This window comes from Manduca sexta, chromosome 24 (assembly GCF_014839805.1).
Source record: "Manduca sexta isolate Smith_Timp_Sample1 chromosome 24, JHU_Msex_v1.0, whole genome shotgun sequence".
NCBI lineage: Eukaryota > Metazoa > Arthropoda > Insecta > Lepidoptera > Sphingidae > Manduca > Manduca sexta.
The window spans coordinates 8,314,050-8,328,563 of record NC_051138.1 but is presented as its reverse complement, the minus strand read 5'-3'; the positions used below and the strand labels follow the sequence as shown (position 1 = coordinate 8,328,563).

At 38.5% G+C, this 14,514-nt stretch overlaps 1 protein-coding gene across 1 annotated transcript; it reads right to left on the bottom strand.

Moving 5' to 3' along the window:
* Nucleotides 1-427: 427 nt before the first annotated feature.
* Nucleotides 428-7,645, bottom strand: LOC115448086 (leucine-rich repeat-containing protein 24). The gene has a single exon (XM_030175385.2). It carries the CDS (start codon nucleotides 7,230-7,232, stop codon nucleotides 5,268-5,270), a length of 1,965 nt encoding a protein of 654 aa, XP_030031245.1. The 5' UTR covers nucleotides 7,233-7,645; the 3' UTR covers nucleotides 428-5,267.
* Nucleotides 7,646-14,514: the final 6,869 nt, after the last annotated feature.

The window sequence follows — 14,514 nt, the reverse complement described above, 5'->3', positions numbered from 1 at the left end:
CAAGCTATGACCAATGGGAGCGAAGCAGTAATGAAACATGTTGCAAAAACGGAGAAAATTTATTAGTTTTGAGGGCTTCCGTTGCGTGCGCTGCGTAAACAGTTAAAGTTATGCAACAGTGATGTATAACGGGATTGTTCCTCTTAAAAAGTTCTACAAAAATATATTATAAAACAAAGTTCCCCGCTGCATCCGACTGCCTGAACGTGTTAAACTCAAAAACTACCCAACATATTAAGATGAAATTTGTTATGGAGACAGTTTGAGACCCTGGGAAGAACATAGGCTCCAAGGCGTTTTATTGGAAAATATATAGAGTGACTTTTATAACGGAAAACTTTAGCCCGAAAAACTTTATAAGGCGGGCGGAGCCGCGTGCAAAAGCTAGTAAACAATAAAATATCCGATCCGATTAAAGTTTGCTTTTATAGAAACTAGAGCAATTTTACGGAGTTTAAAAAAAACGTTGTTTTTTATATTTTCTCTGTAATTCTATTTAAAATTTCGATAAGTAAAGTGTTTTATTGGACGTCTTTTTTATATAAAAATTATGACTAGTAATAGCAAACAAATAGAAAATAACAAAAAATCAAGTTCAAAAGTTAATATTTTTAGTGAATCTTTTATGTATGTATAGGCTTTATCGTATTAATCCCCACATGTAATCTCCCATCATATTCTCGTTGTACCCTTGGTAATGTCGTTCAAAGCCCATCACATCTTGGTGAAAACGTTCTCCCTGCTCGTCTGAATAGGCACCCATATTATCTTTAAATTTGTCCAGGTGAGCATGTAGCATATGGAGTTTATGGGACATTCGGCAGCCCATCAATTTAAAACTTTCAAGCATAGTTTCAATCAACTCTTCATAATTGTCAGCTCTGTGGTTTTCAAGAAAACCGTTGACTGCTCCTTTCAAACCCTCCCAGGCTTGTTTTTCATGAGCATTAGGTAATTTTGTGAAATCATCGCTGCTCATTATTTGTTTTATTTGTGGTCCAACAAAAATACCCGCTTTAACTTTAGCTTCAGATAATTTGGGAAAAAAATCTCTTTAAATATTTAAAAGCCTCAAAATGTAGAGCTTTCACAAAGTGCTTCATCAGACTTAACTTTATATGTAACGGTGGCGTCAATATATTTTAAACTCTACTATTGGTTTCGTTTTCACATTATGTTTTCCAATTTAAAAAGCAAAGTGAGGCCGTTTCTTATCTTGATTCTGTATTTTGAGGTTATAATAAGCCTTATAAGCTTCTCAAAGCTTCAAATTCATTGCCAAAGCAATTTTTTGCTTTATACTTTAATAAATTTCACTGCAAATAAAACAAAAGGAATCAACATCTTGTTTACACAGTCTTGGTGCCATATTCTAACTAAGTACGACATAAAAGTCGGTTGTTACAACTGTAATAGTAATAGACAAGTAAACACTCATTAGTGCCGTTTGAAATAATGCACAATTTGCAATATAGATGATCAATGTGCTACCATCTATTCCTCATACGAATCAATTAAAACTTTCAAAACATACTTATCAACATAAATCAGACAAAAACAAACTTTAAGAGTTAAAAATGGATATCCGAATGTTTTTCGATGTTTAGAAATAAGAATTCAAGCATTGAAACAGATACCAGAAAAGAAATTTTGTTTTAGACCTGTGTAATAAGCCAACTCAATCGTGGTGCTCCAACCACTGTCTCACAGAATACTAACGTAGAGTTTTCTTGTCATGTAGATCTCAGCTGTCGACGATATTGACTACGTCCGAAAACTTGGTTTTGTATTGCAGATATTCAACACTTATGAACTTTTTACCTAATAGGTGTGGCCAGCGCACGTGCTAATTAGCCAACCATCCGCTACCGTTTCCTTCACAAAATATGAAATGAAATCAAATTATTTCTTTGACATTACAGTCGCAAAACGTTACAGTACCATAGGCAAAAAAATAACTAACTTAGAATGTAGAATAGGTTTTTAATGTAACTCAAGGTTGTGATGCCAACTCAGACGAGTTTTTTTAAACGAAAGACCTATCACCCTGTGTAATAAATTAATTAAAGAAATTATTTTGTAACTATAAACCAATTTTATTAGACCATAACTTCGTTACGAAATTTAATGGGTACAGTTCCAAAACTTTTACGCAAGAATTTGTTAAATTTTTTACCTTTCGAGAAAAATGTGATGTAATATTTTAATTGTAAATTATATTACGCTAAAAACAACCTTTATTTCACGTTTGTATAAATAAGTTGCTATAGTTAACAATAGTTGCTATAGTTGATAAGAGCATTACGTCAATAAGGTAACTTTGCTGCCTTCCATAAAACATTTAAAATTTAAATGCATGAAACATTTGAAACCAAAGCAATTTAAATTGAAAATGAGTTCACAAAGGAGAGGCATTTAACTCAGAGGGGAAAATATTCAGTCGCCGTTTAATTATGCCAGAAGTTGTCAATAACGCTAAAATAAAATCAATTTTCATTGGCATCGGCGACATCATGCGCCCGGCCGGCGATTCACTTGCCGGAAGCGATTTGCATCCAAATGTGTTTTTTATTTCTCTTTACACTGTTCACACCAATAAGAATCGATCATCGTCCTGTCAATTTTTAATACCACTTCCGACGTTATAATTACACGCGTTGTGGATATTTGCTACAAAGTTAAACTTACAATATTAACTTTGGCAATATCTTGTCTCCTGATTAAAATATTTATATGTATTTGTATTTATTTTCTTTTATGACGAAGTGTACAATATTTTTTTCATGCATGTATTCATAAAATGTTAAGTAATTATAAGAAAATGATTATACCGCTATATGATAAAATGCGAAATGCTACAAAACACAATCAAAGCCGTAAAACAAAGGGGAAAATTAAAAGTACATTGATGAAGTCTAGAACTGTAAATACGAAACGAAATATGTCAACGAACGTATGTACCAGCGCGCCTCGAAAACTGTATACAATTTAAATTTTTAGCTAAACAATCAAGATCGCTGTGCCCGAGTTGGCATTGTTGCGTACGGCGAAACATCATTATTGTCAGCGAAAGTCCTCGCTTTTATGAGAAGAAAGCGCAAAGCCATTGATGGTAGGTAAATAAGATTGCTGTTCTTACAAAATGTTGCTTATTTAGTTGTCCCAGTCTTACTTTCTGAAATAGTTTTTAAATTACTTAGCTCGTTCTCATACAATTATTTTGGACTGTTTCATTGGAAGATTTACAAGGTGGATTTTTGGAATACAACAGCAGCTATCTTACCGCTGTAGGTACAAGAAATTTTTCTTAGGAGACTATCTTTCATTTTTAAAGACATTGAAATCGGCATTGATTGAATTGAATTAGAGTAGTATTCCGTACAAAATGTATGGAGTTCTTTTGATCCTTAAAAGTAGCAGGATTGATTGGCATCAAAAAAGTTTTTGCATAAATTGCCCATTTTCTGCTGCCTGTAATTATTTTTTAATCTATGCAGTCACTAATATATTCACAAGTTCTAAGTTTCAAAGATCATTTTCTTGTAGCTATATCGGTTAAGATAGCTGCCTATAATGTCCTACCAAAAATTACAACCTGATGCAGATAATTAATAATGAATTCATCGCGGAAATATAATATATATGTATTTCTATTGTAAGTATATTAACAAAGATTTAATAAAATTAAATATTAGATGTGACAAATGACAATCTGTATTTAAGTATTATACATAATATTATTATGTAACATGAAAAACTCTGAGAACCACAAAAGTTTGATAAAAGGAATATTTTTGTTTGATCTTTTCAGTATTCTTTAAATTATAATATAATTTCAGTGTGGTGAGATCACAGATGATAATATCATTATTACGAACTTTATAACTGATTTATAATCCTTAAAGACGTATCGAGACGCCGGAGATTTAGATGTGAGTCCATTTTGTTTTAACATAACGCTTCGAAGTTTTCATATCATTTACTTACCAATCCTTCAACACCATTATAAATCAAAATAATAATAATCAATTTTAAAAAATGCCTGCCACCTTGTTTAAGTGATTTTATCTTTACTCTTTAGTTTCCTATATAATAACTACTCATACAAGACCCGCGCTGCTCTACTGCGCTCACCACAAAATTCTCAGTTCTACCAAACCCGTTCAGTTTCTAATAAAAAAAAGCTGAATTGAACGGAAATGAAGTAACGTTAACCGGTTTTCTTCGGGTGGGTGGTAAGCTCGAGCCTTTAAACCTTTTTTGTCGCCTCGACAGTGACACTCCTTGCAATCGATTTCTACTGAGTTTTTTTAAGATCACCTGGAACACAGAAATCTATTCAACCTTATAAATTGAAACTTGGGTAATGTGTTGAACTTAGTAATAAAATCATATTATCACATTTCCTACACGTGTTATCTTAATGACAATAGTTTACAAAGTTATAGGTGAGTAGTGTAGATTTTATTCAGGGTCGATGTATAGTTTCTTTCTAAATTTTCGTATTGCAACCAATTATAATTTGCATGCTTTAACGAGTTAATCATTTTCTAACTGTTTTTTTGTATCTATTGCTTTTATTCCAATAAATTAAATTATATTATGTAAAGGACGGTGGGATCACCTCATAAATGTATATTCAAGGTATGTGTACAGTACTTTTGTGTTTTAATTGATAATAAGGTGAAACTAATTCAAACAAAACATTAATTTTACAATCGCCTGGTTAATTTTTTTTTAATGCTAAAACTCTTATTTTTTCAACATAAAATTTACACATTTATAATTGTAGGTACATGAAACAACATTAATCGTGCATTTCGATTATAGTACAGTAATATTTGTTCCTATTGTTTTAAGGTCTTTGGATAAGACAATTATGCACATCATCCATATGTATAGTAATAGGTATTTTAATATTTACGTAACATCTTACTTGGGTTTCAACAATTATCATACAATATATATAATAATACTCGGTACCTATTTTAATTATTTGGCGATCATAGACAATAGATACATACAGTTATCACATAATAATTTACACTTACTAACACTCTTCAACTAATCAGTCGCGGATCTTTCACTTTTGGATCCAATGTAACTTTCCATTATTTGTCTAAATAAATTATATCATACAAAAAATATTATACTAACAACCTGTGTAGGTATTAATTACACATGCCTTAAGTACAGAATATCTAGTTTTTATAATTTACAATTCTTACAGAAATCCTCTAGATATGTAACACTGGCTTAGTTTGTTATTAAACATCAGTAGCACAGCCATCTTGGAAGCCGTCATCGGCAGACGGCCTGGTGATGGTTAGGACACGTTTGAGCGCCGACACCGGCGGCAGCACCGGCGGGGCGCGCTGCCACACGCGCAGCGTGCGAGCGCCGCCCGCGCCCACCGGCAGCCCGTAGTCGGGCGGGTAGGGACCATCGGCCTGCGCTGCCATGTTAGTCGCAGCCATCGCGTGCGACCGCGGAAATGTACGGCTCATGTACCCGAGTTCTTCCTGGGACCCATTTACACTGCTGTTCTCTATGATTGGAGTTCTGTCATTATAGTAAGCAGGAATAGCAGAACTGACAGTACGAGACAAGTTGTTAGCCTGACTCAATTTCATTTGATCCCATAGACCAGATGGATATAGGGAATCCGAAGCCTCGCGTGCGTACTCTCCGCTTCCTGGCCGCGTGTTGCTGTCAGGCCTTGTGTCATTGATAAGATCTGGATCTATAGAAGCAGACACTGTTGGAGAGACTACCACGGGGCCGCCGGACGTTACAATACTTCCTCTCCCTTCATAATGGTTTGTTGTATACGGAATATCATTAGCTCGAGGTGGCTTCAACACCGGATTGCACTTAGGGTCACTAAAATTGGCGATTTCCTGTCTATTCGCAAGGACAGCAACTTGAGGTCGTTCAGTGACAGACGGATGAACCTCGTTTCCAGAAACCACCCTATCTAACGTGTTAGGTGTTTTACTATCGCAAGCCGGCGTCGGGCGAAACCTTACAAAGGTAATGAGTAAAACCAAGGATATAACGACGATTACTAAAAACAGAGCTGCACCCAGACTCGCTATTTGTGCGCTTCCCAACGATGCCATTCCCGCCGCGATCTGTGTGATGTGTACAGTAAAATTAGCTTCCGCATTCCCACCTTTGTTTTCAGCCACACAATAAAATTCATTTGAATCTGATTCTTGCGTATTAGTTAGAATTAAAACTGATTTCTTTTTTGCCTCACCATCTTCAATGATATAAATTCTTTGGTGCGAATTAAAATTAGTTCCATTCTGAAGTAATCTTCCATTCCAATACCAATTGATATTAGCACTAGGAACTGCCTCCGTTCTACACGTTATCGTCGTATTATCTCCTATAGTGGCTTCAACATGTCGGCTGAATGGCAATATTTCAGGTTTACATGCAAATTCCTCAATGGATAGTTCTGAAAATGGTTTATTTGCAAGTCTCGTGGGCGCGGAACAACTTGGGGTGGAAAGTAATTTATGTTTCGCCAACCATAATTTGAGCTCTCGCAGCCGACAATCACAAGTCCACGGGTTGTCCGATAAGTCTATTGCTCTTAACTTGTCTAGTTTCTCTAACGAGTTCAAAGGTAGATCTCGTAATTTGTTATGATTTAGCTTTAAGGATTCTAACGAGCGCAACATTTTAAATGCGTCAGCAGCTATATCCCTAATGTCGCATTTAGATAAATCAAGTTTTACCATACTGCCGAGGTTATTCAATGCGTCAGAATGTACTTTTAATATTGGATTCTGAGCCATGGTGAGATCTCTGAGGAAGGGAGCATCTTTAAAACTGTTCGCTGGGATCTGAGTTAGCAAATTGTGTGACAAATCTAACTCAACTAAATTCGTCAATCCTTTAAACGCTCTATCATGTATTTGGCCAATATTACAGTTACGAAGATACACCCTCTGTAGATTAACAAGTCCCGTCCTAGCGAAGGCTTCCTGTGGCAGTATCTGCAAATTGTTTCCTGAAAGGTCGAGCACTTGCGTAGCGGGGTCCACCGGCTCCGGCACTGTAATAAGAGCTCTGTCTACACACTCCACCGTTTGTTTGCCTCCTTTCCATTTACACGCACACACTGCAGGACATGATCCGGGAGGGGCGACACCTCCCAGAATAGTTTTCGACACCATCACACTTAAAGTCACGATTAACCACTTCATTTTTATCGCCATCCAATTTACGTTTAGTCACTATAACATGTTTATTTTATAACTTTTCACACATTCAAGTCCGTCACGATCAGTACAAAATTTAATAATCCAATATTTTTAAAAGTATACTGCAGCAATACAACGATATCGTATCACATCACTGCTCGAGAAAGTTGGCAAGCGGCACATGTCGACACGGTACGCACCCGCGATGGTTCTCAATTAACTGAGGTCTGAAAGAGAAGATCGTCCAATCGGCTGAGTAAAAAGAGCTGAACGCATGCGCGTCGACGGCGCGGCGCTCCGCTCCCCCTGCCGCGTCCCCGCTCTGCGGCTCCTCGGCTACCGAACCGAGGACCCAACTCAGCTCGAACAGTTGAAAGAATTTTAAAAGTGTAATTTTCTACCTGGCTCTAACCGCAAGCGATTATGTCGCTGGCCGGCCCGTCACGTTCATTCATAAATACTAGCGAAGAGGAGGGGTAATAGTGTGAATGCACCGCGCGAGATGTATCAAACAATATCCGTGCCCGCTGGGCTGCTGCACGCAAACCGCTCCGATTGTTATACAATACAAATCTGTTTGTCGCAGACACGTCAGGGAACGATATCAGGTAGTGGATAAATTATTATTGAAACCCAAAGGGACGCAGGTACACGACACCATTCAAACAGGATGTGTCCTTCAAAAGAACAATCCGTTTTATTCTCAATTTCGCGGAACCGGTATTGTGTATGACCTGCTTTTAAGCGATTTTCAGATAAATTATTAGGTAACATGTATTCAAAACATAAAATCTTATAACTGTATGTAGCGGTTCAGCGGTCCACTTTCCACTGTATTATTAAATTAAATAAAAAGCTCCACAATGAAAAATAGCATTGAGTTAAATATTCAAATATTTTATATTCACTATTTCAGTGAACAACTCATTATTTTAAATATATGCATTGTAAGTAATGTTCTATTCAACATATACCCTTAAAATGATTACTCTATATATATACAGTGCGTACTGCGTAAATAATATTTTTACTGAACGCCATTTTACGAACAAGATATTCCTATATTGTACCTGCAATTATTGTTACTTAAATTCAAGAACGCGCTTTTTTTCGTCTATTAGGCGTTAAGCAGTTTTTATTTCCGTACTCTCATTCCACACGCGTAACGGTATCCAGAACATTTTACAAGTGAAAAATTTACCGACACCACTTTTTGCTATTTTAAACACTCATTTCAAAATAATAGTCCTGCATTTCGTGTCACTTTAATCTTCTTTCAAATAACTAACGTCAGGTGGAAGCCTTAATAAGCTATTAACATAGCGATGAAAAATCAAAGTAAATTATTAAAATAAAATTAGTCGCAAGGGAGGTTGTAAAGAGCACGCGGCCTGGTGCCACGGGCACTCGGCATGCGCCTAGTGTCTCTCAGCTCGCCATATGCGCGTAATATGCGATGCGCTTATCGTGTTCAGTATTTCGTCAGCTGTTCAAACACCTGGCACCTGACGGGTGTCGGCGACGCGTGTTCCTCCGTCTGCTCGACACTAATAAGGCCTGTGCGAGCTTTCTAATTGAATTAAGTAAGGCACTTCGCGCCTTGCAAGTGAACAATTAATATTAGATTATGTTTTAATAATATTATATGCCTTGCCACATCATACTGTCACATTACACAAGTATGTCTTTAATACTCTAAATCTACATTTTCTTTGGAGCATGTTTTGAAGGTTCTTTTACTTCGAAGTAATTATTGTATCAAAATTTATATGTATAATTTCTTGGATTTTTTTTTCAAATTATAATTAAATACTTAATTATTTTTAGGAGATAAATTTCACAATAAAATACATGCATAATAATAATTGTAATAACACTATCTAGATAATTTGGACGTTATATGGTTCATATTATGCAAAAGTTTTATGTTTACGATGGTCCGCCGTTTGATTAATAAACTATAATATTACACTTTTAGATTATTACAATTTGTATTTCAAACTAGCTATTCACTTATTGTTAGTTGTTATTCAATCATATTTCCTATGGGCAACTTCTAATTTGAGCTTTTTTTAAGATAACATTTTACTATCACTATCAAAGGCCAGACTTTTTTTTTTTTTGGTTTCGCGGAGAAAGTCCCTTATTACTACCGCCCAGCCTTCGTGGGGGGCGACTGAGCGGTTATGCTGGGGTAACCGTGCCTTACGGCCCGGCGTTGAGCCGCCCGGATTTGATGACGACCTTCGGGCGACTACCGGGCCGAGTCCCTAACCCTATATACAACTTAAACCTATGCACGGCCTACCAGCTAAAACTCCGCGGTGGCCCTCTTCGGCGCATTAGGGACGGCTGCGGGCTTCCTCTGACGTTAAAGTGTCTAGTCTGCGACCGCAGCCACCCCTGCGCGGTGCCGCCTTGCGGGGGGGGGGGTGGGCTCAGAAGCCCCCGCGCACCGAAAGACGCCCTCGGCGTCTACGGCAGCGTGAGGCCAACTACACACACTGCCGTCCAACTCGGGGGTTAACCGACAAATGTGCAAAGATGCACAGAAATGCACTAGGGCGGACAGCCCCCTGCTGCCCGCCGACGACCCCCTCGATGGCCCCTATTAGTCGCCTCTTACGACAGGCAGGGGATACCGTGGTGGAATTCTCCAAACGCCCCCATTCCACAGGGCGGGAGACGCCGGTCAGTCGTCCACCCGGCGCCTCCTTCGTCTCCTCTGACGGCGGGAGGGATCGGCCCGTTCCCGATCCCTCTCGGCACTCTCCTTCTGCGAGAGGACCACCTCGCAGAAGTGGGCCACCGCACGCCAGGCCTCCCGACTGCTGACCATGGAAGCGACCACGGCCGGCAGCGAGAGATCTCCTCCGACGACTGAAACGAGAGCGCTGCGCTCCTCGTCCCAGGCTGGGCAGGACTCCAACGTGTGTTGGGCCGTATCTTGCGGGCAGTTGTCACAATGGTGACACACGGCGCTTACTTCCTTTCGTACTATTTCACACAGGTACTCACCGAAGCAACCATGCCCGGTGAGCACCTGCGTCAGGCGAAATGTCGCCACGCCGTGGCGCCTGTCCAGCCACTGTGCAAAGACAGGACGCACTGCCGCGACGGCCCGAAGCCCCGCTGACGGGGCCTCCAGCCTGAAACGCCACTCCTCCACGGCGGCTCGCCGTAAGGAGGCCCTTTTGGCCTCCACCTCCTTCGGGGCCGGACGCTGCCCATTCCTGAACGCCTCCTCCCTCCAGTGGAAAGTGTCAGAGAGAGATTTGGCGTCCAGATCCCAGGGCAGGAATCCGGCCAAAACACAAGCCGCCTCGTACGAGACCGTGCAGTACGCCCGTATGGCGCGCTGCGCAACGATCCGCTGAGGGCCCCCGCAGGAGGGCGACAGAACGCCGCCCCAGGGCGTCAGCCCAGACCGGGCTGCCATACAGTGCCATGGACCGCACGACCCCGTGGTACAACCTTCGGCAAGGGATACCAGGACCTTCCAGGTTGGGCAGCAGGCTGGAAAGAGCGCCCGCTGCCCGGGATCAAAGGCCAGACTAGCACAAACTTGAGATATGCACAAGCTTATGAGCAAGATGGCAAACCAACATGGCCAGGATTCTATGACATACGGTATCGAAGATATTACACTTAAAATACTATTATAATAAAACGTTGTACTTTAATTAAGTCCTAAATAAGCGAAAAAATATTATTTCCCTGTTATTGTTAGTCAAATGCACAGAAAGGTGAGGAATTAATTAGAGCTGTACAAGTTCTTTAAGAAAACGAAATTTATTACTTCATTCATTATGTACATAAAGGGAGTAGAAACGATACAAACACAAAACTGCGGCATCCCTGGGGTGCAGGGAAGGACAATTCTCTGCAAGTCTGAGTCTGGAGTTCAAGGAAAAATCTAGACCAATTCTTTTTATGAGACTTAGTACTTCAATATAGTATCGCCTAATAAACCCAGAAAAAAACTTTGATTGATGCTATAAGGAATTATTACGAATTACGTTTAACTGTTTCAATCATTATCGTCAGTCAATTTACATAAAATCGTAATGTACCAATGCATAAACCTTCCTCAAGAATGGCACTATCTTCAGGTAAAAACCGTACAAAAATCCGTCTAGTAATTTTTGTAAAAATCAATCACATACAGACAGACAACCATTGGGGACTTTGTTTTATGTTATGTGAAGGTATAACATACACCATCCCTTATAGTTTGCCTTACAGCTCGTCACATTGTTACCGTCTACCCCAGACTTTGTAGAGCATAGCTAATTATCCATTTGCACAAACTCAATATAAACGACGTGACGTCAAACATAAATCAAAAAGACAAACACTTAAACAGACGGACAGATAAAATGAAATTGAAATTCATAATATTATAAAACTATGATGCAAGATAAATGCACAGATTATTTAAAATTAACCTGAACAATACAATTTTTTTGCTGTAATAATCAAATTCGTTAATATAAACTTAAGAATGTAAAACATCTGTTTTCAAGATGTTTTACATTCTTAAGTTTATATTAACGAATTAATAATAATTATCAGTGAACAGCTGAATCGACTCATAAGTCATAATATTTTGGAAAGTTGTTACGAATAACATCTTGAGCAAAACGAAATGTAAATGTAACTCTAATGTAATGCAAACATTAAACTTCCAACAATAATTAATAATATATGATTATTTTCATAACCAAATTAAGAGCCATCACCGTAACTAATTTATTTCGACATTTGTTGTACCTACCCATTTTTAAGGCAGAGTTGTTTTCGCCGTCTTCGATGCGAAAAATGATTAACTGGGGAAATGTAGCACAAAAGTCTCATTTTTTTAAATTATGAATGTTGATTCGTTAATTCTACACGATGTAAATGCATGCTTATAAAATCAAAGCAAAATTATAATACTGTAGAAGAAAAAAGAAGGTGCGATGGAGACCAGACTTCTAACCGATTTACTTTCATCATTATCAAGTAGTAGCAGGCCGCTGCTAGCTTCTCTCAAGTTACGCCACAGAGCCTAGTCTACTGCCGGATGCATCCAGTCGCTGCCCACCCTTTTGTACAAGTTGTCGCGCTATTTGGCCAGAGGGCCACCAACGCTACGTTCGTCAAGACATGGTCTCCACACCAAAACACGCTTACTCCACTGCTTATCTATCCTGCGACAAATGTGGTCACCCCATTTAACTTGACGATTTACTTAAGAAAAGGATTTTTCATGACGGAAGTGGACATAATAGACAATATTTATTTTCGGTTCTTATCACGCAAATCATTATGCTTGTTGCAGTATTTGCACTGCACTGCTGTTGGTACACTATATCACCACGTGAGATATGTTATACATCACGATATCGTCAAAATTGTGCCTCTTACTCTTTATATGCAGTTTGACTCAGAAATATAATAATAAATAATAATATCAGCCCTGTATAATATACTTGCCCACTGCTGAACACGGGCCTCCTCTACTACTGAGAGGGATTAGGCCTTAGTCCACCACGCTGGCCTAGTGCGGATTGGTAGACTTCACACACCTTCGAAATTCCTATAGAGAACTTCTCAGATGTTCAGGTTTCCTCACGATGTTTTCCTTCACCGTTAAAGCGAACGATAAATTCACAAAGAATACACACATGATTTTTAGAAAAGTCAGACGTGTGTGCCTTTGGGATTTGAACCTGCGGACATTCGTTTTGGCAGTGCGTTCCACACCTAACTAGGCTATCGCCATTTGACTCAGAAATGCGACTCGTAAAAGCTAGGATCTATATCCTGGTATGCCCGCTAGGTATCCAAACACACACTCATACACAGATGCACACACACGGACGCCGCTTATCTTATACCCGAAAGGGCAGGCAGAGGCAGACGAGCTCATTTCTATAAGGGATATAAATAGTTAACTCCGAGCTATTGCTATTACTGCTGTATAAGGACGCTATCGAAATGCCTAAATAAATTAAATATTAAATTAAGTAACCAGTATATATTTGTATCATTATAAATTATATTTGGTACACAGTTTCTTTCGCTGTAGTAGTACCTAGTAAATGTAGAGATCATCATATGACACGATCTTGCTGCCTAGAGTTTTCTAAGCTCACCCTTGAAAAACTCCAAAACATAATACGGGTCTCCTAACTACCCGCATGTCAACTTTCCATCTATTAGCAACCAGTACAAGGATATATTTTTGGTAGTCAGTTGAATGAACAGACAGGTTTTTAAAGTGCGAATTGTTCCCAGTTAACTGCATACTCGGCGTTTCAAAATGAAACCATTTTTGTCAACATCCACAATCTTGCATGAATATTCATCTTTGAATAGGCCGGCAGAATGAAGTGCTTTGCTTGACTTTGTTTTATTTGTGTTTTACTACAAAGGTATATTTACATTTTAAACTTACTTTTGGCAGTTAACATTTTCCTGTAGGAAGAAACGATAATGTTATGTTAGGCTTATGTTACATAAAGCTTAGGAGTAGAGCATTTATCAAGAAGGGTTGTTGACTATATAACATCACGCTACGACCAATAGAAGTGGAACATCAATAAAAATATATACAAAAAAGGGGGAAAATTTATTCCTTTTGAGAGTTTCCGGTGATTGAGCGTAAAAGGTCATGGCAACAAACATGTATGCAGGAATTATTCGTCTTGAAAAAGTTCAAAAAATATACACGATAAACTCAAAACTACCCAACGGATTTCGATGAAATTTGGTTTGCAGATATTCAGAGGCAAGGTTAGTTTCTATCCCGGTATACTATACCCGGAAAAACTTCCTTAAGTAGGCGGAGTTGCGAGATACAATACAAAAAAGACGGATGTCTTTATATTGTAGATATAAAAGAAAAACTAATTGGCGGTCTTTATAAGAACACCAGAATCCAAAACAATAGTTTTAAGTATTTTTGCCTGTTGGTTTGTATAGGCATCATACGAAAAGTACTATATATAATTGAAGCAATTTTACTTAAAATATAAGCTCTATTTTATCGCGAGAAAACTTAATAACGCGGGCAGAGTTACAAGCAAAATCGCATAATAATAATTCATAACAACTCCCCATATATATATTAAATATATGTAACCTGATTTTATTTATATCAGCCTACTACTGTATTGTTGACAACTATCATAGACATATTTTCATTGCTGTAATTTCATACATTTGTTCTGTGAAGGACATCCTTTGGCGTCCCACTTAGATATCTAGGTTCCATGTTTTACGCACTGCTTCAACTTATAAGTGCCTCTTC